Raw genomic sequence first — 22,915 nt, 5'->3', positions numbered from 1 at the left:
TCATTTGCAGGGGCCCACCAGAGGGTCCACACGTACACCCAATAAGTATTTGTTGAATGAATACGAGGTCACATTTTCTGAAAGTAAAATGGGCACACATGATCTGATTAAGGAAATGCTTTGATTCATGAAATGTGTTTAGAAATTCTTCCACAAGAATTTCATCACATTCACTTAGGCTCCTCATGTCGGTGACTCTAGAACCCTCAGAACAGTGGACACAGTAAGACTGCAGGGACTTAGCATGGCCCCGGCCTAGGCTGGCTGGCCTTACTGGGGCCCTGGCTCCTGACCAGGGGTGTCCACTCCCACCCTGGGGACAGAGGCGAGGCTTTGCCAGGCGCAGAGGCCTCAGAACAACGGCTGCCACCTGCACAGCTTTTGCTCTCCTGCTTCTACCTACAGGGGTGCTTGAAGATGTCCCCCCAACCATCTGATCGATAAAGGCATCAACTCCATCCAGAGGGCAGAAAGACCCTTAAAGGTGACTTGCAAGGTTCTGGCACTATATGCCAACTTCCATCAATCTAAGTGCCTCTAAACTGACTAACTTCAAAGTTTTTAATTAAAAATAAATCTGCCCCTTATCTCAGTTTCTCTTTCAGAGCCTTCCCTCGCTTTGGTTCCATTTTCTGGTTTTGTTGTTCAATTTAACTCCATTGCTCCTTTTTATACAATCTCAACATCTAAAAGACCCATGTACAGGTGTCCTTTAGCCTTGCCAACAGTTGTGGTGAGGGGACAGTCTCTTGGGCCCTACTCGCCTTGGTTTGTGGTCACCAGACCTCCCTCGGCATGGGGAAGGGGCTGCCAGAGGCTTCTATCCTTCTGTCCTTTGAATTGCCTCAGCCTTGGTCAGAATGTCCACGCTGGTCTTCTCTGGTTCTGCCTAACTTCATTTGGTCCTGACTCTCATGGTACCCAGCTGCCAGACTTCACACCTCCCCTACCTCACCCCTTGTCAGAAATCCTCTCCTGCCCTCAGCCACTCCACTTTCTGGCTTTATTCCATCCCTTATCACCATTTCGTCCTGCTTCCCCACCAGAACGACAAACCAGCAACTCAGGAAACCCCTCAGAATGGATTTGCTATAGCTAATTGTTTTCTTTCTGATACCGAAGCCAATATGCTTTTTCCAGATGGGCAACACTTCCCAACTGGGGCCCTCCTTGGTTAAAAACACATCTACAAATTCTGGAACAACGTTTTCAGATGTATCCTCGCCATCACATCTTCTAGCGTTGGAAAGACATACAACATTTGTCCTGTTGAACCAAAGGGAAACTGAGGGCCTGAGTGTTGAAGGCAAGTGCCAAAGGTCTCACAGTTGCTGGTCTCTCCTGTGCCCAAATAGATCAAATGAGATGGGAAAAGCAGCGGGGCTGATGAGCAAGGCCCAATCAGCATTGGCAGCCACCGATCCCATCACAGAACAACCAAGTTCAGCTGTCAGCAGCCTGGGCGAGCCAGTTTCCACTTCAGAGACAGCAGGCCGGACAACTCATCCTCTGGCTAAGATGCAAAGGGGGCTGAGTTTCAAGGGGATTCAGCAAAAACATACTTGCTGGAGGAGTAAAGTGAGAGAATGGGGCCAACAGTTTGCAAGCCTGTGACCAGGTGGGCTCAGGAGGACTCCAGCCTGACTCCAACAAGCAATGAGCGTCAGCTAAGGATAACCCAACTCTGTTAGAAAACTTGGAAACAGTGTGTTTCTCAGGTTCTTTCATCTGTAAAACCAGCAGGCATGGGCATGGTAAGACCATCCAACAAATCCACCTTCAAATCTGTTATCATTTGCGCCTTCCTCCTGAGCTCCAGAGCTGTACATTCAGCTGCCTTCTAGGCACCTCCCCGTGGGTATATTCCCCAGGCATCTTAAACCCCACATGCCCCAAACCAAACCCACAGTTCTGTTCTTGTCTCCCATGGCCCAAGCCAGAAAGCCCACGGAATCAACCCCTTTCTCCCCCTCCTTGCTCCCCAAACCTAACCAGTCACCAAGTACGGCTTACTCCCTGTCCTGACACAGCGCACATCAGCCCCTTCCCTCGACCTCCCCGGCCACCACCCCACCACTGCTCACCTACGTCTCTGTAGTAAGCACACCCTCACTCCTGCCTCTTCAGCCCTGACTCCCTCCAGTCATCTCTGCAAATCACTGCCCATGATAATTTCTATAAAAGATCTCACGGGGTCAATTCCACTGCTCATTTTAGTCACTCCGATATTTATTGAGCACCTATTAAACATGAATCACTCTCCTATGTAGAGCTTCAACAGGGAATACAACAGACAAAAAATTCCAGCCTCGTGGAATTCACTGTCCAAAACTATTTGTTGATTGCAGCAAGGGGAAAAAAAAAAAAAAAGTAACTGCTTTAAACTGTGGCTTTGGGGGAAAGGAGTCTAGGAAATCTGGGGAGGGCAGTTTCCTCTTTAGCCTTTGTACTGCAGGAAGAAAATGATCTTTTAGATTTATAATTTGTGATTGTCGTTCCCTCTCTCCTGTGTCCCGTTGCGGCGTTTACCACACTAGCTTCTATCTGTGATTTACAAGTCTGTCTCCCCATTACACTCTGAGCCTCTGGAGGGCAGGCGGTTTACGTTACCAATCTTTGCACGTCTGGTGCCTACCACTGCTTTTCAATAAATAATAGAATAAATGATTCTATAAAGTTAAACGCTCGCATGTAGATTTCTGAGAAATGAAAATCACATTTTCAAGGCCCAAGGGAGTCTCTCTAATGTTTCATTTAGTTCTTCAGGTAATGATTTGTGTTTTGATCTTAGGTTAAGAGAAAGGGTTGGTTTTGGTTTTTTTTTGTTTTTGTTTTTGTTTTTAAAAGCTTGTTCTTGAGCACCACCTGCTGGCCAAATAGAGGAAAGCTCGTTGGTTAGGAAAAAAAATATCTGAGTGGTAATCCATGCTGAAATGCCAACGATGAGAATGAGTAGTCTTCAGGACTGCTTTAAGATCTGATAACTCTAGGGAAATAACATACAAAATTGGACACTGTTATTGCAAGCATTAAAAAAATAATTTTTGAGAATAAGGACTGGTAGTTCTACTGGGATATTGGGGACTATGGGTAGATTTCTTCCTCTCTATACCCATATTATTTTAACACAGTGATAATGAATCATGCTAATTAATAAAATTCCAAAACTGAAATTCTGTCCAAGATATGAATACAACTTCTTCAGTGACCACTTTTTTTTTTTTTTTAATCCCAATGTTTTTGAATGTGGGGCATCCTGTGCTTTCTCCTTCAGTCCTTGGGGTAAGTCCAGTCTGGCCAATGTTTCTTTCAACACATCCTCCCCAACCATCCAGCGAGAGGGGCCAGATCCAGGCTGCAACTGCAGCCCTCAGTGCTGAGTGCGTTGGATGCTAGTTAATTAAGACTCACAAGCACATTCATTAATTCTGCATTTACTGTGCACCTCCCTGGGTGTCAGGCTTCCCACCAATTCTAAACAAGGAAAAAAACCTTACTTCCTCGTTTGAACAAAATGGAAGAAAACCCCATCTGCCTTACTGAAAAATCCCCAAGTGGAAGACTAGCAGGAGGAAAAAACTCATTTATTCCTGCCAAGTAATTCATGAGAGCCAGGCTATGGCTGAAACACAGAGGTCTTTGGAGACCTATTTCAATGACACAAATAAGAGCACTTGATAAATTAACCCAGCAAATATCTTCAGGTCCACAAATACTTAGAATTCTCTGAAAGCAATTTGCTCTTTGAAGTAGTTCGCCTCAGGTCCTTCGATCCTGCTAACACAGTATTACACAGTTACTGACATTGTTTTTTTTCTTTTAAGCACTCAAGACCAGTCAACTGTGGCATGTTTTCTGTGAATTTCCTGCCCCATTCTGAATCAGGACGGTGCAAACGAGAGCTTATCACTAACACGGTCCCCTGGCCTAGAACTTCATTGTTCCTCCTTCAAGCTCCGGCTTGATCGGGTGTCACAGGCATCCCACGCCGCCTTCATGTACTTGTTTCCTCACCTGTAAGATGGGGACCAAACACAATGCTCCGTCCTGGAATGGTGAAAGGACTAAATGAGGGAACGTAGCTATGACGCCAACCACAGGGCCTGGTACATCGTACACGTCCAGTCAATCACTAGGATTATTTCATTCAAGACCTGCGCTCCTAACTTCGACAGCCTGTGGGCACGGCTTTCTCTTCGGAATACATTTATGATCTTCTTATTTATTTATTAACTTATCATATTGACTAATTACACCCCGAGGGCCCAAACCAGGAATACTTTCAATCCTTAGTGTCTCATTCACCACTTTGCATTCTTATTTAGCAACATTTTTGGGGATGTGTGATTTGCTGCCCAAACTAGTAAGGAATGATACCGTGTGCCCCTATGATAATACTGAGCATAGTGCCCCGGATCCAGTAAGAACCCACTAAGGGAATTGACTAAGGAATTCACTAACCAGCTACCAGCAGCAGCCTTTCCTGTCCCACGCACTCTGGGGAGATGGGGAAAGGAAAGGGAGTTGAGGGGGGAGACCACGCAGAGGGATTAACATTGGGCCATCCTGAAAACAGGATTATAGGAGCAGGGAGAGACCTGGAGGGATCAGTGGGCAGTCAGGACTGCCCAGGTGACAAACAGGTGGGTGGCCTCAGGGGACAAGGAGAGTTTGCAGGGAGCTTCAGCCTTTGTCTGCAGGTAGCCTAAGGGCATCTGCTGCACTTCACTTCTGAAAGCACATCTCTGGGGACCTAGAGGACCTGTGACTTATCATCTTCGCAGCTGACGGCACAGTTCAACTAGCTCCTTACAGTGAGCCTCCGAGCCCAGAGTGGAGGGAGATGGGGAAGGGGTCCGGATGCTAGATCTGAGCTTTGATGTTTGTCACACTGCTGGGCTGATGACTGACCCAACAGCAGGCACAAGACTTAATGCCTGGATTTGTCCCAAGATGGACTGTCCTCTCAGGCAGGTAATTTCCCTTCTAGCTGCTGTTCTCATATATCTTCTCAATTTCTTCTTCTGCTGGATAAACTGATCATAATCATTAACACACATATTTATAGAAAAAAAAATGAACAGGGGTGCCTGCGTGGCTCAGTTGGTTAAGCAGCTGCCTTCGGCTCAGGCCATGGTTCCAGGGACCTGGGATCGAGCCCCACATCGGGCTTCCTGCTCAGCAGAGAGCCTGCTTCTCTCTCTCCCTCTGCCTGCTGCTCTGCTTACTTCTGCTCTCTCTCTGTCAAATAAATAAATAAAATCTTAAAAAAAAAAAAATGAACAGAGTGGATCTAGCTAGAGATTTGGTCACTGTGCTAAAAGAATTAAGATTTTTCCAATTTTCCCCTGAAATATCCTAATCCCAGCTGACTTTCAAATGAAACTCCTCCTGCTGAACACATTCTTTGGCAAGGTACATAGGACATTCCCAAAGGACCACAACATTTGCCAAAAATTCCATAAACTCAGCATTCCAGTCTAGCCAGGCTTCTATTTGAAGAGGTGAAAATTGCTTGTTGTGGGTTTACCCAATCCCAATGGAACAGGAAACGCTTGTGCCTTTCCTCCTCATTGTACTTCTAAGAATGAGATATTAAATTGGGGACAGGGAGGCTCAGGGCCTACTTATAGGAGTTCAGTGCTCGCTATGTACTGCGTAGGTAAGGGGCAGGGGACCGCATGGAGACGTTTCAGCTGGGATAATGGCTGCATGGCAAAATACTGAGAAAAGTCATCAGGCGTAGGGCTCTGGATGGTCTGGAGAGGGGGAAAGAGGCTGACGGTCCTCCGTGAAGTGAGCAGAGTGTGCACATATCACCCAGGCAGAATCCTGATGGTTACGAGGAAATAAATCCACACCTTTCAGCATCAGTCAAGTTAGCCCCCTTCTGGCCCTATCTTACCCTGGGACAGGTACTGACTGAGGACTCAACCCCACCATCCCCCGACCTTTACACCCAGCGCAGCGTGTGTCAGTCACACATCCCATCCAAGAACCAGCCCACGAGTGGGTTTGGACTCCCAACTGAAACTCACATTCTAAAGGGAAAGAAGCCAACACACGGAAAAGCTTCCCGAAGGTAATAGGAATCATGGCAAAATGAATATGGAGGAGGAGGAGAAAACAGAAGAAAAATAATTTGAAGATGATGATTAAACTGCTACTTATCACCGAAGCCACGAGATTGACACAAGTAAAACACACTCGGATCCAAAACACAAGCCTCTTTCCATCTCTGACATTAATACATCAGGCCACAGATGGGGCGGCAACTTACTATCCAGGAGCCTCCGCAGAAATATCCGGGCTGGGGCTGACTGCCGAGCTCTGTAAATGCCAAAAAAAAAAAGAAAGAAAAGAAAAGAATGTAGATCATTTATTTTGCATCAGATGTTCCTAGTCAAGGGGGAAAGAGAGCAGCCCTTTTCCTTTCCTGATGTAGCCAAGGACCTTTGGGAGATGGGCCCTTAGCTGGTAAGGGGTCTGTGCTGGAGGATTTCTGGGCCAGCCGGTGCTCTCTGGGTGCAGTGGAAGATGGCCCCTAGCTTAGACTTATCTTTCATATAAATATAGATCCATGAGTGGATAGCCCACCATCTGGCCAACATGCATTAGTGACATGGACAACACCGCCTTCAACAGCTCATCCCCAGTCCTTGGAGCCCCTGGCAAACCCACTAGAGACTCCGTCATGCACCCCAGATGCCACATCAGGAGAGAGGGTCACCCGACACCTTAGGTACAGAAAATATAAAAATGCATTTGAAAAGACCACACTGTATTTAGATCATTTGGTCACCCCTGCAGATTTGGAATGCGGAAATGGGGAAATGCATTTTTACAAAACCTAGGAGTAAGGGAACATTTTATAAAATGACAGGCAATTATGCAAAAGAAAGAAAACCACCAAGAGTTACATGCAGAGAAAAGGCAACATAATTAAGTCGTCTAAGGTTTCTGTTTTGTCTTGGAGGAAAAAAAAAAAAGGCGAAGGGCTCAATATATTTTTAAAAAAATACTGTGGTAGTTGAATCAATCAATGAATAAGTTAACTTTTAAAGATACTTCTATTACTAATAATAATCACTTCAAGGAAAAGACGCTATGTGGAGGAGATACTGGGGGGGGGGGGGAGAGAAACAGTGGGAGAAAGAAAAGGAAGATTGTCCAAGAGGGAGGAAAGGACGGGAGGGGAAGCAATTGTTATCTGGGCTCACCCACCTGATCCTCAACCTGCTGAACCACCTACCCTCAACCTGCTCGGTCCTCTCACTTTGGAGGGTGCCCCTGCCCCAGGATGAGGACTCTACCCGCCCCCCCCCAACCCCAGTTACCTGCCATTATTCCTCAGAGAAGGCAGCCTCTTGCCGCACTGATGTCTCCTGCCCATCTCCTACCTTAGGGACCTGTCCTCATCTGGGTCTTCATCTTGGAAAACTTTTGTGTGACCCTGCAGAGTCCTTTGGGAATACCCCCCTCCCTCCCTTCCTTCCACAATTACATGTTTTCAACAGTGCTGTACCCCTAGGGGATCCCCAGGTGCTTCCCCACTCTAGCTCCCGGCACCTCCTCACCCAGCAACCTCGAAGGTTTTTAGAAACCTCCTGGTTATCCAACCCACTGACCTTTCCTAGGAGTCTACTTTTGGGGACCTCTCTGGAGCACAGGGTAGTTGTCATACTTTCTCTTCTTGTTCCACCACTCTGACCTGTTCACCCTACCTCCTACCTCTCTGATCTGTTCACCCCCTGATCCTCCCTTTCTTCTGCTCCATGTCATCCAACATCCCATAGGGTAGTTGCTGCTCTCGTCCTTCCTGTCCTTCAATCTTCCAACTGCTCCCAGGGCTTCAACCATCTCTTCTCCGCAAGTGACTCTAACTGACATTGTAGGCCCTTCCTCTCTTAGGAGACCCAGTCTTGTATTTCCAGCTGCCTACCAGATATGCCCTTGGTGATACCCAGCCAACACTTCAAGAATGAATCACCTAAAACTAATTCCATCTTATCTCTGCATGGATTTTCTCCCCATCTTTCCTACATGACAGACTGATGTCCCCAATTCTTCCAGCTTCGTGGCCAAAACCCTAGAGTTGTTTTTGTCTCCATTCCATCCCCCAAATCCTTATTCTTCACACCAATTAGTTAAAATGTTCCATTCCAATTTCCTCTGTAAGCACTCACAGCCACCCCTCTCCCCCACTTCATGCTGATGCCACTGGAGAGTGGGCTCTCATCACTCCATGCCTGGACCACCACAGTAGGCTCCGTGCCCTCCACACTTCCAATGGGAGGTTCTCCCTTCAACTCAGCCTCTCTAGAGTGAGGACACCGACCTCCCTAAAACAACACTTGAATTACATCATTGGGCTGTGGACAAAATCATCTCTTAACTGTGTGTTCTGAGCCTCTATAATCCAGGGTCAACCCTCTTTCCCAACTACCACCCCCAATTTTCTATTATAGCTGATTCTACTTTACTCCTTGAATACATGCTAAACATGATCACTTCTTTGCTCTTTACATGCCTCACATGGATGTTCCCATCTCTATCACTATTTCTACCACATTGCACCCATCCTTTAAGGTCCCAGCCAACCCCCTGAGAAATTGTCCCTACTTTTCCACAAGATCACTCCTCTGCCTAGCACTCAGAACCCATGCCATTCTTTTAGCTCTTTGCAGGCACTGCTGTGTATTGCTGTAGATCTTTTATTTAGGAGTGTGCCTAAACGGTCATGTTCCTGAAGGCAAAGTTCATTGCTTTTTTGTGCTGATTTAGAGCCCCTCTCAGCGTATCCCATACCTATTACCGACTAATGGGGAACATGTAATTGAACCAATGTGAAAATGACTCATTCATGCATCAGACCCTTCTTTGTGCTCACCTTGCCCTGGGCAGAAGTCCAGGTACTGGAAACTGTCTCTAACCTCAGGGAAGCCTCAGTGAGTTCAGTAATTCTCCAGCTGCCTTCCATCTTTGCATGTGTTACAAAGCTGCTATTAGACTACTTTGAAAAGGAACCTCGGATTCATTTTGTGACCTATAATCCTAGTGCTCCTGTCCTGCTCTGGAACATGTTAGGACTTAGGTGCAGTTAGTTCTCACTCTTAAATTAGCTCAGACCTTCTATCCCACAGAAGCTACAGCTGGTTCCAGTCTCCACCTTGGTTGAAAATGAGCACCCCCTTTCCCTGCCCCATGACCTATCTGCCTTGACTGTGGGCACTGTAGCTCACCTTTTTACCTCCCCCCAAGTTCTGAAGAGGGGCCTGGATTCTCAAACCCCAACTTTCCTCATCTGCCTGCAGTTCCTAAGTGTCTGACTTTATCTCAGCCCACCCTGGCTGCTGCCATAACCCCCTGGGTTCTTCACTCCTTCCTTGGCTTAATGGTCCAGCACCCAAGAGTTTTCAGAACCTGAGTCACTCATGCTGGCGATCTGACCCTCCTTGTCTTGTTCTGCTTAAATAGAACACAATCTATAGTATTTTCCACTCCTCCTGCCACAGTGTGTGGACCTTCCTAGCCTCTTCAGCAGTGCCTGCCTGCCTTCTTTATTTTCTGTAAAGATACCGTTTCCTTCTAAGAGCCTTTTATGTTTTGTCAGGGAGCCTTGGGGGCGGTTCTCCAAATACTTGGTATTTTTCTTCCCATTGGGAACCTGTTTTCCTTGGACTCTATGACATAGTCCTCAATAAATCACATTTTGACATAGCCCCCTTTAAAAATGTCAATACAGGTTGAGTTTCAAATGCTTGTTTGTGGCCAGGCTGTCTGGTCTCTGGAGTGCGTTTTTTCATTGAGAACTTTCTGATCTTCCAAATGACAAATACAACTACTCTGCCAGTGCCATGCACATAACAGGCACTCAAATCACCACCACTGTGTTTCTGAAAATGATCTCTGAGGTTGGTATCTCCCAGGGATTTAAAAAAAAAAAAAAAGAGAGAGAGAGACAAGTGAATCTCCCCTAAAAATGGCTCCCAGAAAATCTGGAGAAGATATACGGGGGCAAAGGATGGAAAGTTATAAGGGTCACCTCCTGAGAGCAGAGAAAGAGAATGACAAGGAAGTGATGTCGTTTAAATCACCAGCCACCCTGAAAATATTTGAAAAACTCCCTTTAAGGAAGATGCCAAGCTCAAAAGAAATTCAAGCAAAAATTAGGTTGGCAGGGGGAGGGGAGAGGAATCGAAAACAGGAGTCTGAAAGCCATGCAGTTTCTAAAGACCCAGCATAAGCATTCATTGCCTTGACTACATTGAAACGAGAAAGCAGAGAAGAAAACAAAACCGAGCTGGAAGAGGAACCGACAGCATGAAGAAAAACTAGGAAATACCTGGGACAGGTTTGCACTGGGTGCTTTATTAAGCGTCTCCGTGTTTTCTAAATGTGCCTCTAACTCTGCTGGGCAGAGGTTGAGATCTTTTTCTAGATTAGTCTGGTTGAAGAGAGAAAAGATGGGAAAGAATGTTTTAGTTTAGAGGACAGGTAGAAAGAATGGAAGGTTAAGTTTGAAAAATGAATTTGTTTAGTGCTATGCTTTAATAAGGCAAAGATGGCATGACCGAACACAAGAGCTCACTAGAAATCAGGTGAAGACGTGAAAACAGAATATGCAACATTAGGCAGGGAAAATATAAATCCTGAAGTCATCAGAGCTTCAAAAGTCTATTCTACTTGCTAGAGAGAACTACAAATATCGCGGAAACCTACCTTTCGCGAGAGACCTATTTTTTCTCTTTTCAGAGTATAGTGACTGTGACAAATAGAATATGTCAGGAGAATAAGGCATTGCTTTAAAAACCTCTCAGCATTAGTAGTAGAAGTCGTAGAGACTTTGTTAAATCGTTTTATCACCAAGCCAAAAGAAAAAAAAAAGTTATTGAGTTAAAAAAAAATGATTTCAGAAAATAAAAGAAAAAAAGAAAAAAACCCACGACACACTCACACTAACCAGGCTAGAGAACACGCACACAGCCCACAGAGGAGGCACAGCAGAATTACCTTTCTATCCTCTCTAGGAAGGATAGAGCAGTCTCCAGGAGTATAATCCCATATCTTTTTGGGAGGCTGACGGGAAGCAGAGGAGGAAATGAAGAAATGAGCATAAAGACATAAAGACAAACATGGAGACTGGCTCAAACAAAGAGGGGCACGCTAGGAGAACCGTATCAACACAGAAAAGTGAACTCAAAGCACAGGGGGCAGGCGCCTGGCCTCCTGAGGAGGCTGCCCAGGGAGGGATTCTACAGAATTTAGGAGCTAGAAACATTAACTGGGAAGTTTCTATGTCTACATCTCAAGAGTAAGTCATTGTTGGATTCTAAACATTGAAAACATTAAAAACAAAAACAAAAACAAAATCAGAAGCAAAAAAAGTGTTAACACCAATTTGAACAAAAATCAAAACTTTAAAATTTCTCATTGTTCTCTTTTTTTAAAATTGAAGTATTGTTGATAGACATCCTCACTGTTGTTTTCAAACTAACCTTGACACTGAGAGTCTGCGCTTTTGAAGGAGTCTTTGAAGCAGTCTCCAAATTCATCATGTTTAATAAATGTGTGACTTTGTGGAGATTTGGCCAGGGGAAGGTAAATTGAACCAAATATGTTTTCTGTGGTTTGTGAAAATGAAATCCAGGTACAAAATGGGTATTCAACAAATGCACTAACTAGATAATTCCACTAGGCAACACTTACAATCTCCTTCCGCGGCTTAACCAGACTTTGATAACACTGCTGGTGCTACAGCCATCCCTTTCATCTGCCTTAGAGAACAGTTTATAATTTGAATTTGGAAAAGCAGACTATGGGGTTATGTTTGTTTTCTCTTTTAACTCTTTAAGTTTGAATGAGAGCTGCATTCCCAAAACAAAACTGCCAGGAGAACTGAGTTTAATGAGGGAAGGGTTGGAAGGGTAGGACATCTGAAAGTTACAAGGCTCCTGTAATTCTCGAACCTCTCCCCCACCAACCAGACCTTCTTGTTCTGCCTATTTAGACCTGAAACGTCTTATACAATGACCCCTGAAAAAGATAAGATCATTAATAACTCCTGGAATTTTATGTAAATATCATTGTACCTCTATGCAAGCATTCAAATTGGTTTACACTGTGACATTTTGCCTCAAGCTTACTTCTAGAAATCACACGGATTTCTGCAGAAATTAGAGGGAGAAAAAAGAAAAAGAAAAAGAAAAACTAATATCCAGACTCTTAGTAATGAATCTGTAAGTGAAAAGTAATCTGAATCGAAGGGACTTTCATCACTGACAGTGATGGGTCAGTAATGCCGTCTCTGTATATATATACTCTGAAATTTGTAAAGTAAGTGCTATTAACAATTCCCATTCATTTTAAACACCTGCTACACTTGGACTGTTCACCTGGAGAAGTAGACTTTTTAAAGTCACTTAGGATACATACTCATTTCCATCTTTGCTGCAAAAAAAAAATAATAATAATAAGCAGTGCTTAAAAATTAAATTGTCTTAAAATCCTTCGAAAAAAACCCTGGGAGTCTTGAATTATTTGCTATTCTACAACAACATATCAGAGCTAAAAGGTACTCTATCCAGGATTTTGCTAAAATTTCAGCTCATTCTGGGTAGTGGGCTTTAAGCACAATAGTTGAGGAAGAAAGGAGTTCAGGGTAAATGTCTAGTGTTTAAGTTCTGGCAGGCTTCACTTGGGGAAAGTGGGCCCTGAGTTGGTATGGGATAAAAAACAAGTAGAAATGATGATCCACATGATTTCATAGGAGTTTCAATTTCATTCTGCCTCTGAATGACTGAAAAACCTTACAAAACAACTTCTGTGGTTTATGCCACTTTGATTTATCTCTCTTACTTTTATTATAGCCCAGAGTGACGAAGGTAGGACAGAAGTGAAGAAAAAAATTTCTCCCTATCACACCTTCCGACACCCCGGGAGTAAGAGCCGGTCATCCAGTTGTTTCAACCGGATGATAATCCCACCCTTCAGATGTTCCCAATCATGAGGAACCGTTCATCTTGGACGCTGTTCCTCAGGATATGGGCACTGACTAGGTTGTTTTGGCAAGTCTTCCACAGTATTATCTTTTAGCACTTTAAAAGACTCAGTCAAGTAGTCCCATTTAAGGACTCTAAGGTCTCTGCAAGGAACATCATGGCTTCAGAGGAAATGGCATTTTGGAAAAGCATCATTAAGTCTTTAAATAATTAAGAAGCAGTTAGAACAACAGAGTAGGGACACACATTCTAGGAAGTTCCCACTATACAAACGGACTGTGTTCTCGACATTTGTGTGGATTGGTTGTGTGGTGCTCACACCATGGTTTCCAGTAGAAACAGTGTTACTCTACCAGGCTACCCACAGAGTCAACCTAATGTATGCTGGGACTGAGATACTGTCCTTTGCTAACAAAAATGGAATTATTTGCAATGACAGATTCAGTAAAACAAATGGATCACATAAGATTGTTTCAGATATTTCTCTAAATGTTAATATTTCAGATGAAGCTAATTTTAGCTATTTGGCAAAGGAGGAATGTCCAGAAATGTGTGGATTCCGAGAGGGCTTTGCAAAATCAATGGCACAGAATATCGTACATAACTTAAAGCTGACAGCTTTTGCTTTCCCTGATGAAAGGATAGCACTATTATTACATATACTAATCATGGTCTTTGTTTGGCAGAGAGGGGAGGGGACCACACAATTCAATGTGTGAGTTAATTGAGCAAGTTTTAGGACAAAGAGAAGGGTTAAGATACTGCTCAATATTTGAGTGTGGAGAAGGTTGCCTGAAGTAGACTTCTTTGATGTCTGAATGGTGAATAGGAAAAAGGGAGAGAACCGAGAAATAATGGTATGCATTTGCTCTGGGGAGAGAAGACAGTGCCAACTGCCCATCAGACACTTCCCTCTATACTGGTCACTAGGTGGCGCTGTTCATTTAGAACAGCTCAGGGGCTACTTGTGCCCTCCCCGCCCATGTCTAGCAGAAGAGGAGGCAGCAGGAAAACATCCTACCAGCAGGAAGTTTGTAGGTCAGGGGCTCCTAAACCAGAAGGCGCCTCAAATTTCTAACAAAGCTCAGCCTCACTGAATCAAACTAGCATTTCCATAGCACCCGCTTCATTGGTCTTTGTCTTCATCTTAATGAAAAATATACACTGTGGAATTTAACACTTAACTATAAATTTAACACTTAACTATAAAAACCTGTCTGCAAATAAAACTATCATTCCAAACCACAGTGATTCCCATGCTGGTTTCAAGGTTTCAATGGTTAAGGTTTCACATGAACATCTAACAAATTTTTTTTTTTTTTTTTTTACAGCTGTAATAAGACTTTAATGCAACGAGAGGTTTAAAGTCAGTTTCTAGTCCTCTGCAGTGGAAAAATGAACTCAACTCTCCCTTCTGTGTGATACACCTTTGGGGGCAGGGCTAAGAAAATCCTCCTGTCAGTGCCAAAAATCAGTTTGTGCCAAGGCCACCCTTGGCACATCACAGGGAAATTCTAGCAAATACAGCGTTCAGCCCAACTCCCATTTCAAGTTTTGGGAAATACTACACCAACTCCTAGAAATTGTTCTCCCAAGCCACCTGTAACAGGGATCCACTCATGGATCACATCTACATACAGAGGCTCTCTGCAGCACTGCTGTTGCCTATGTACTTAAATCTTTTTAAAGCTGTAACAAGCTGCCACTCAGTGTGTAATGCATTTTCCTGCTTATTTTCAGTTTGCCATAAAGACCCTGGTTAAGTAATTGAACCAATGGCCCAAATAATGCCATCTATAAGGCGTGGGATATTTGTTTCTAATGCAATGATTTAGTCCTGTTTCTCTGTTTTCTGGCAAGAAATAATTCCAGGGCTCACTGCTTTCTTGGTGAAGTAAAGTGAGGGAAAGCTTACAGGTTGTAGTGAGAAGAGACAATCCCACAACTGCCCACTGAAATCACTGCTCCCCACCTCCTGCATTCCTTCCAAATAGATCTGATTGTTTAGCAGCAACAATGCATCAACAGCATTATTTAAAAAGGCATCTAGAACCACTGAAGCTATTAAACTTACCGGTTTCCCAAACTCCAATTCCGAAAAGAATTTATACCAAGGTTCATTCTTTAAATCTATCTCTTCTGGGCTTATATCCCGACTCTATAGGGGTTGGTGATAGGGAAATGGAAGAGAGAGAAGGATAACATTATGCAGAGATTACATAGGAACAGGCCAGTAGAGATGCAGTAGTTTCCGGGGATACACAGCAACTGTGTCCGACAGCAGCAATCATCCATTTTACGGACATCAGCAAAAACGAGGAGCTACAACAGGTGGGAGAGGATGAGTTCATAAAAACGGAGAAACGGAGGCAGGAGCAGTGAGTGAATCACTCTCAGCCCTGAGGCAGAAGGCACGTGGGCCATGGAGGGGGAGCTCTGCACCGCACGGCAGCCTTCCACGACAGATCGGAATTTGGGCATATTCCTCAATAACCGTACTGGGGGAGTAAGAGAAAGCTCGTACTTCCTCTTTATGAAGAACTATTAGTGAGGAACAAATAACCTGGTGAGCACACCAAACACTTAGCCATCTACGCCGTATGAGTAGAGCAAATCACTTTTATGGGCTAGTATGGTTTTAGTACTTATTTGCAAAGCTGCCTTAAGGATCTTCAAAATAAATATAAATACCAACACTTTAAAAAAGCCACATGGTTAATACTGCATCTTTAATGGCACATGAGTAGGTGAGAAATCATGTCCCATACACAATACAGTGAGAGATGGTGTAAGTAAAAAACAGAGGACACAAGTGCAAAAAACATTTTAAACGAGCGTCTATGGGGGAGGAATACAGACAGAATATACTTTGTTGTTTTCACAAATAAATGTTAAAGAAGCGGGAAAAATAAAATGAGGGAGAAGCGGAACAAGACAGACAACAGAACAGGGGGGAGAAAACTTCTGGGTTATGTTGCAAAAATAAGTCAGATATCTCAACTTCATACAACTCTAAGAGGCAGTTCACACAGACTGACCATTTCATATCGAGCCAGAACTTTATAAAGTCTTAACACCTCACTCTGTGGAATAGCATGTGTTTCTGGAGAGGTTTGGCTGGAAAATGAATGCCTGGAAAGCATATCAGGTTGCCCCTTCAAACACTGGACATACAAGTTCACAGCAGGCAAAAGCATGAGGGGCTCATGGTATCATGAAATTCGTCTACATAGATATATTTCAAAATACCTTGGTAGTCACTACATGAGAGAGAGATGGTGATTTTTCTGACAACAATATGAAATAGAAAAGGTCTATTTAGTACCGAGACTGAAAACAGTATCTAAGAAATGTCACTTCCTCAGGGCAACGACACGGAGAGGAAACAGCAAAGTCCCGTGGCCACATTTTCCAAGCCACGGCGTCACAGAGCAGCTTCTCGGGGACACGTTTCTCTCTACATTCTGTTCACAGGCCTTTTGCCATTTGTAGAAATGGCTGTCCGCTTTCTTTGGGACCCTGACCCATCCCTTCTTCTAAAATCCTTCAAAGGGTCTTCACTGTTATTTCTACTTTTGTTTTAAAAGGAGGAAGATACGACAGAGAACTTTAACTGAAATGCACTAAATAAAAGTGAGCGGGACTCCGAGGGAGATGTCTACTGAAACAGAGTCTGCCCTCTTGCATCCAGATTAAAACCTCCCCCAGCTGTCTTTTTAGGGACCTAGGGCCTAAATCTCAAAGGAGAAGGTGGGCTCCTTCTCACCAGATTCTGAAAGGGTGAACAATAATGAATTCCAAATGGGATCTTAATTTATTCAGTGAAACGAGGCACAAGCACTAGGACACTATTCAGGAGGGACAGTTCAGACCCTGGGACATGCTAGATCCCCATATGATGGGAGCTTCATGAAACCCATTTCATGTTTATTATTTTTGAACACTATTTATAACTGCTCCATGGGAATAGGCTACGTTTTTTTTGTTGTTGTTTTAAATAAAATGTACCAACTCTTTCAGGAAATGGCCTGAATGTCTTGGTACTCAGTCCTGAAAGAATCAGCCCATTTTATTGCCAAAGGTGGCTTGCAGATTGCTTTTCCTGTGAAGGCTAACACCGTGTGGAGAATGGAGTCGGGAGGCGTGTCAACTGCTGAGGCCCAGAGCGGCCGCCTGGAGAGCGTGTGGAAGCGGTAGCAGCACACGGCACAAATGCCTGGATTTGATTCTGCCATTTGTAACTTGGCGGCAGATCCGATTATGGAACAGACAAATAGGAAACATCCTTCCAGACACAGAGCGGGCTCTTGTCCTGGCAGGGAGGGCGGATTCCACAACGCCAGGCTGAGTTCTCTGCTACCGTGGGCTCTTTTCCCCAGCTCGGCCAAATCCTGGGAAAACGCAGGTGACCTGCCAGAAGAATGCCTCGTTCTCCTCAAGGATGGTCTTGCTTCTTGGATAGGAGCCAGAGACTGGCTTCAATTTTGAACTAAACAATCTGAATGTGGTACGTTCGTGTGCACAACCTTTGATGACGTTCATGTAGTTCTCTTGGACATTTTACCGCACCTGGCCCTCTCACTGGATACTTCAGGGAGTCTGCAATCTTCCTCAGGACTCACTTCAATACTCAGGACTTTGGTAATATTGGCAGGTCAAGCAATACTTCTGTTTTACAGATGAAAACACTGAGGCTCTGAAAAGTTAAAGGACTTGTCCCAAGAGAGCTGAAGGCAGAGTCAGGATTTGAACTCAGATCTTCCAATTCCCAGTCCAGTGCTCTGTCCAGTATATAACATCCCCCTTCTCATAATCCTGAGAAGAAGGCAGGCCCTCTGTGTGTTGGCAGAGGACCCAAAGCTAAAATAGGGGGAAGTGACAAACTTAAAAAGCCAGGAAGGAACTCAAAGTGACCGTGTACTGGGAAGAAACCCCCTTGTTTTACCTACCTGGATCTGTACCCTGTATCTGTAGTTACTATCTTAATGTCTGTCCTTCCCAATATGCCCCTGTGGGATCAGCAGGGAACCCAACCTCTAACCCGGGCTTGGCACCTAAAAGTGAGTCTATATATATCTGTTGAATTGAGCTGAAGTTCTGGAAGGGACTTTGGAGGAAAGTAAAAGGGACAAAGCCTGAAAGAGGCCATTTCTGACAAAGCAGGGCCTGACCACTAGATCTCTAATCCCGAGGTGGGAGAACAAGACGATGGGCTCAGACTAGGACGACAGGGGGCTCGGGAGTTATGAAGACCATCACAGGAGTCTGCCACAAGGCTGGAGACGTCAGGCTGTAAGCCTGCCGAGGGGGATTCTGAAGGTAGCACAGGGTTTCCTCTGCTTGCGATGGTTTGGGTTTGCCCCAGGGATAAGACAAGCTCTTCAGAAGCCCTTACAGTCTACTCCCAACCTTCCTGCAAACAACAGGCACGTGTGCCTGTGAGGTCACCATTGAAGTTGGCAGGTTGAAGAGGACAGGAACAAATTGGAAAAACAAAACATTTTTCCCCTCGAAAAAAGTTGTGCACTTCCAAGAGCAAATTTAGATTCTATATCGGTCACTAGTTAGCATACTTATCCACAGTTAACAAGGCAAAAGTGTGTATGTGCATGTGGTGGTTGGGGCAGGGGTGGGAGGTGTCCTCAAATTCTGGCAAACGGGATATTGGATGCCAAAAGGCAAGCGACACGGACACATTCCAACTTTTCTGTTCATGTGGCAAAACAGAAGGAAAAAAAAATAAAAAAAGAAAGGACTAATTCAACTACTGGGAAGAGTAGACTGTGAAACACAGACCTGGCTGAAATTTCTAAAATGAAAGCCTTCTCTTAAGAAGAACAGCGCTGAAGAGCAAAGGGCACTGAATTACGTGGCTGGCCACGGTGCTCCTCCGTGGCCCGCTTGGGACCTTCTCGTCCTGTCACTGGGCTGGCCCAGGGGCCTGAATACCATAGGCACGGTTGCCACAACTGTCCAGAGGCCCCCAACGGGCACCTCTATCACTTTCCATGGGTTGTAACCATTGTGGTATCAACAAGAAAAACAAAACTATGTCTTTTTTTTCAAAATGCTGAATAGTGGTCCAATTACCAAGGAAAGGATGGGGAAATCAAAGAAAGGGGCAAGCCCTCCATTAAAGCAAAGACCACCCAGGTGTAACACTATCGCCCAAACAAAAGCACCCAAAGGGCAATGGAGTCTCTGAAGTCATAGAAGTGTGTGGACACGTGACAGTGTGTCCCTGACTTGTTATCAGGAATGTTCCCAAAGCACATGACTGTCTCTCTGGGCACACCTGCGCGTGGAAGGTAACTTCGGTGCGTGTGATCTTCTAACAGGGAGAGAACCCCCAGGGCAGGGTGCAGACCGAGACAAAGTTCTTGGCTCCTTTCTCAACTTTTTGCTTAAAATAACTGTGGTGCACAGTAAATGCTAAAGAATGACAACTCTAAAGCATTTCTGTGAACTGTTGACCTTTCTTCCTAATTAAAATTACTTTCTCCCTTTGAGCTTTTAAAGATGTCACATTTTTATTTTAGTAAAAGTCAAATCAATTATTACTTAAAACATGTAGAGCAGAAGAGGTGGAGGGAAAATAACTTGAACCTGCCTTTCAGAGGCCCACTTAATCTGCTCTCAGTGTGGTTACCGCATTTTAATAAAAACCGATCCCCAGCGTGACAATTCCATCCTGCTGGCACGGCTGGAGGGCTGCAATATTTATAGAGCTTTGGAGAATCCCTGTAACCATGATCAGAATTCTGAACCAGCTATCCCAACGAAGGGTGAGTAAAAGGGAGCGTGGGTGGCAGATAAGAAACTAATCAGTTTGTAAAAATTCTTTCCTGTTTCACAGAAAAAGCTGCTTTTCCAGGGTGGTCTTCAATGCTCAGGTAGGCCCTCTCCCCCACTCACAATTGCTTGGTGATGTGAACACATATAGAGAATTAGAAACCAGACTGAATAGGAAATGCGTCCTCCATAGTGCACTTGTCAGCAAAGGAAGATCTACAAGACATATTCTAACAGGGTCTGGGTCTTTCTTCCCAAGTCACAATATCATATTAAGTATTTAGCTTTTTTTTTTATGATGTGCTCATAACTTCTACAAAATGTATGCATGTTCAAATAAGAGTCACCTATTAAAAAATAATCTGAGTCTAGTCCAGTTAGTAATAAGCCTGATAAATTAACAGACATTTTTAAAAAAGACAGGAGCAAAATCAATCTTTACATTAGTAGAACATTTTAAATTAGTTCAAATCATGCACAAAAAGAACAACAAAACACAATACGGCTTCTTCCAAAGCAGACTCTCAGGACTTATTTTATCAACACCTGCAGAAATGAAAAGGGTAAAAATACTTCATTTCTTCATTTGTCTTCAAAACATAGCAAAAGTCTGTCTCAAGGGGAAGAGAATGTAATCCAAGCGCCCAAGGCATCCGGATTAAAGAACACAGCAGGGGAGACAAAAGAACTTTAATATACACATTACCATCTTTTCGTTGGTCAGAACAGAAGACTTGCCCGGCTGGTAGTCGTAAATGCTTTTGGGCTCTGCGCGGTATTTCCTTGTATCCACTTTCTTATCTGGGGGCTCCCAGTCGTTTCTGGAGGAAAAAAAATCCTATTAGAGTTATTTTCATGAAAATTGGCATCCGACAGGGTCTGACTTTGGCTGACTACAGTCTAATCAAGGAGTTTTTGTATCTGAAGCATGAAATCGGTCTCTGTGCGAAGCATTTAGGGGCGCTGGTTTCCTTCTCAAAATAACCAGTTACATCTCTGCGTTGGCTTCACAAGAGGGCTCGAGGCGTCCCCCGCTCAAAGCCGGGCACCAGCCGTGCAGAGAATGAGGAGAAGGTTGGGAAGCGGCAGCGGCAAAGCCTGCTCTCTTCTCGGGCTCATCATTCCTGGAATGTGCTTGTTCTTCCCACTCCCACTAGTGTGGTGGGAGAGAACGAAGGTCCCAGAGCTCATCAGCTGTGGTTCCAGTCCCTGCTACCACACTCGCTAGCCTGGCGAGCTGAGCCAAGCACCTCACCCATGGCTACTTTGGTTTCCTCATCTGAAAAATGGGAATAGCGAAAGGATTAAATGAGACAGTGCATGCAAATCACTTGGCAGAGCACCAGGCTCACCGTGTAAGCACTGAATAAACGTGATTCGCGACTGATAACCACGTTTGTCCCTAATCCACACCCTGCCCCAGTAGTCACCCAAATCACAGCCTTGGGTACAGATACCTAACCTGAGCCAGCAATGGGTTCTAGAGGATACATGAACCCTTGGAAGTTGCTGACACTTTTTTTTTTTTAAGATTTTATTTATTTATTTGTCAGAAAGAGAGAGCACAAGCAGGCAAAGTGGCAGGCAGAGGCAGAGAGAGAAGCAGGCTCCCCACTGAGTAAGGAGCCCAATGTGGGACTCGATCCCAGGACCCAGGGATCATGACCTGAGCTGAAGGCAGTGGCTTAACCAACTGAGCCACCCAGGCATCCCTGCTGACACATTTTTAAGGCATGAACAGTATTGCATTTTGCATTGTGAGTATAATTCCCTTTTTCCCGCAAAGCTATCAGCTTTTCAAAGGCAGGGACTATGGTTTGTATATGCTTCCATCCCCCCACAGCATCTGGTTCAATCCACGCACAGAATGAACCCAGCAGATGCTTGATGAATGCACCTGAGTGTGTACCCACAAGGACTTAAGGGTATATACCCAGCCTTCCTTTCAAATTAATTATCAAAATCCTCAGGCAGATACTGTCATGTATGTGTGGGACTCAGCCACTCATTTGTCTGTGAAGATGGAGAAGGTATGGAGGTGTGAAACTGAGTGTGTACATAGAGGGAAAAAAATTCTGCAGTGTGCGCAGAGCCTTGTTGGGAAGTGGTGAAAGAGGAAGCCCGAAGATGCGTGGGACACCCCTCCAGATGGCATACAAAGGTTGCTCCGTCGGGAATAAGAACTCGGTGAAGAAAAACAGGTCATTCAGCACAGCCACGAGGAGATGATCGACACCACCATCAGAACCACTTCAAGCCTTATCTTTCCACGATAAGCATCAAAAGGCGTGGCTTTGGGGTGCCTGGGCAGCTCAGTGAGTTAGGCATCCGTGGGACTCTTGATTTCGGCTCAGGTCATGGTCTGAGGATGGTTTTTGAGCTCAAGCCCCACATCGGGCTCTGTGCTCAGCGTAGAGTTGGCTTGAGATTCTCTCCCGCTCTGCCCCTCCCCCACTCACTCATGAGAGTGTGCCTGCACACACACATGTGCGTTCTCTCTTTTTCTCTCTCTCTCTCAAATAAATAAAGTCTGCAAAAAACATAAGTGGTGTCATTTTAAAATTATATTCTCTGGTATGGACCTGTCAGAATGCACAAAGAGTATGAATGACAAATTTTACAGTTAAGATTCCTCTTGTGAGAAGGGTAAAGTGATGATAATTACAGCCAGTGTTCATTAAGCCCCATTTGGGGAGCCAGAAACTACTGGAAACGTTAGATGCATTACCTTGTTTTATCCTCGCAGCATTGCTATGAATGTAAAATGCAACCCCATTTAACAGATGAGGACACTGAGACTCAGAATAAATCACAGGGATTCAAAATCAGGTTTGCACGACTCTTGCCTCTACAGCTGCCTGACCCAGCAAAGACAGGACACTTCCCTGGTAGCTTGGGGATGGAAGCCCTAACCCTCAGAGCTGATTGTGGGTAGGAGGCACTTACCTCTCTGGGCTTGATTTTAGTGAGGAAGAGCGGGCTGGAAGGGGAAGCGTGGCCGACCTCTTAACCACCTTCTCGCCGTCGATGTAGCTCATCTCACTTTTTGAGCGAGGCACAGAAAGGGGGGATTTTGCTGGAGAAGAAAAGTGGGGACGAAAGACTTGCAAAGACTGAGGAAA

At 44.6% G+C, this 22,915-nt stretch overlaps 1 protein-coding gene across 46 annotated transcripts in view; it reads right to left on the bottom strand.

Moving 5' to 3' along the window:
- The window catches only part of SORBS1 (sorbin and SH3 domain containing 1), a 227,134-nt gene that overhangs the window by 41,322 nt on the left and 162,897 nt on the right, over nucleotides 1-22,915 (bottom strand). For 23 of the 46 annotated variants that reach the window (XM_059169350.1, XM_059169351.1, XM_059169358.1 and 20 more), the window contains 6 exons: nucleotides 22,740-22,869; nucleotides 20,500-20,614; nucleotides 15,076-15,159; nucleotides 11,014-11,079; nucleotides 10,346-10,447; nucleotides 6,281-6,330 (listed from right to left, as the gene is read on the bottom strand). In XM_059169350.1, the coding sequence (XP_059025333.1) occupies nucleotides 6,281-6,330; nucleotides 10,346-10,447; nucleotides 11,014-11,079; nucleotides 15,076-15,159; nucleotides 20,500-20,614; nucleotides 22,740-22,869 (547 nt within the window). The remainder of the gene's footprint in view (nucleotides 1-6,280; nucleotides 6,331-10,345; nucleotides 10,448-11,013; nucleotides 11,080-15,075; nucleotides 15,160-20,499; nucleotides 20,615-22,739; nucleotides 22,870-22,915) is intronic. The other 23 variants (XM_059169366.1, XM_059169373.1, XM_059169377.1 and 20 more) reach the window with 4 other exon arrangements.

The sequence above is a fragment of the Mustela lutreola genome, chromosome 4 (assembly GCF_030435805.1).
Source record: "Mustela lutreola isolate mMusLut2 chromosome 4, mMusLut2.pri, whole genome shotgun sequence".
In the NCBI taxonomy this organism is placed as follows: Eukaryota; Metazoa; Chordata; class Mammalia; order Carnivora; family Mustelidae; genus Mustela; species Mustela lutreola.
The sequence above is the reverse complement of the archived record's forward strand: the minus strand, read 5'-3'. Positions and strand labels throughout refer to the sequence as shown.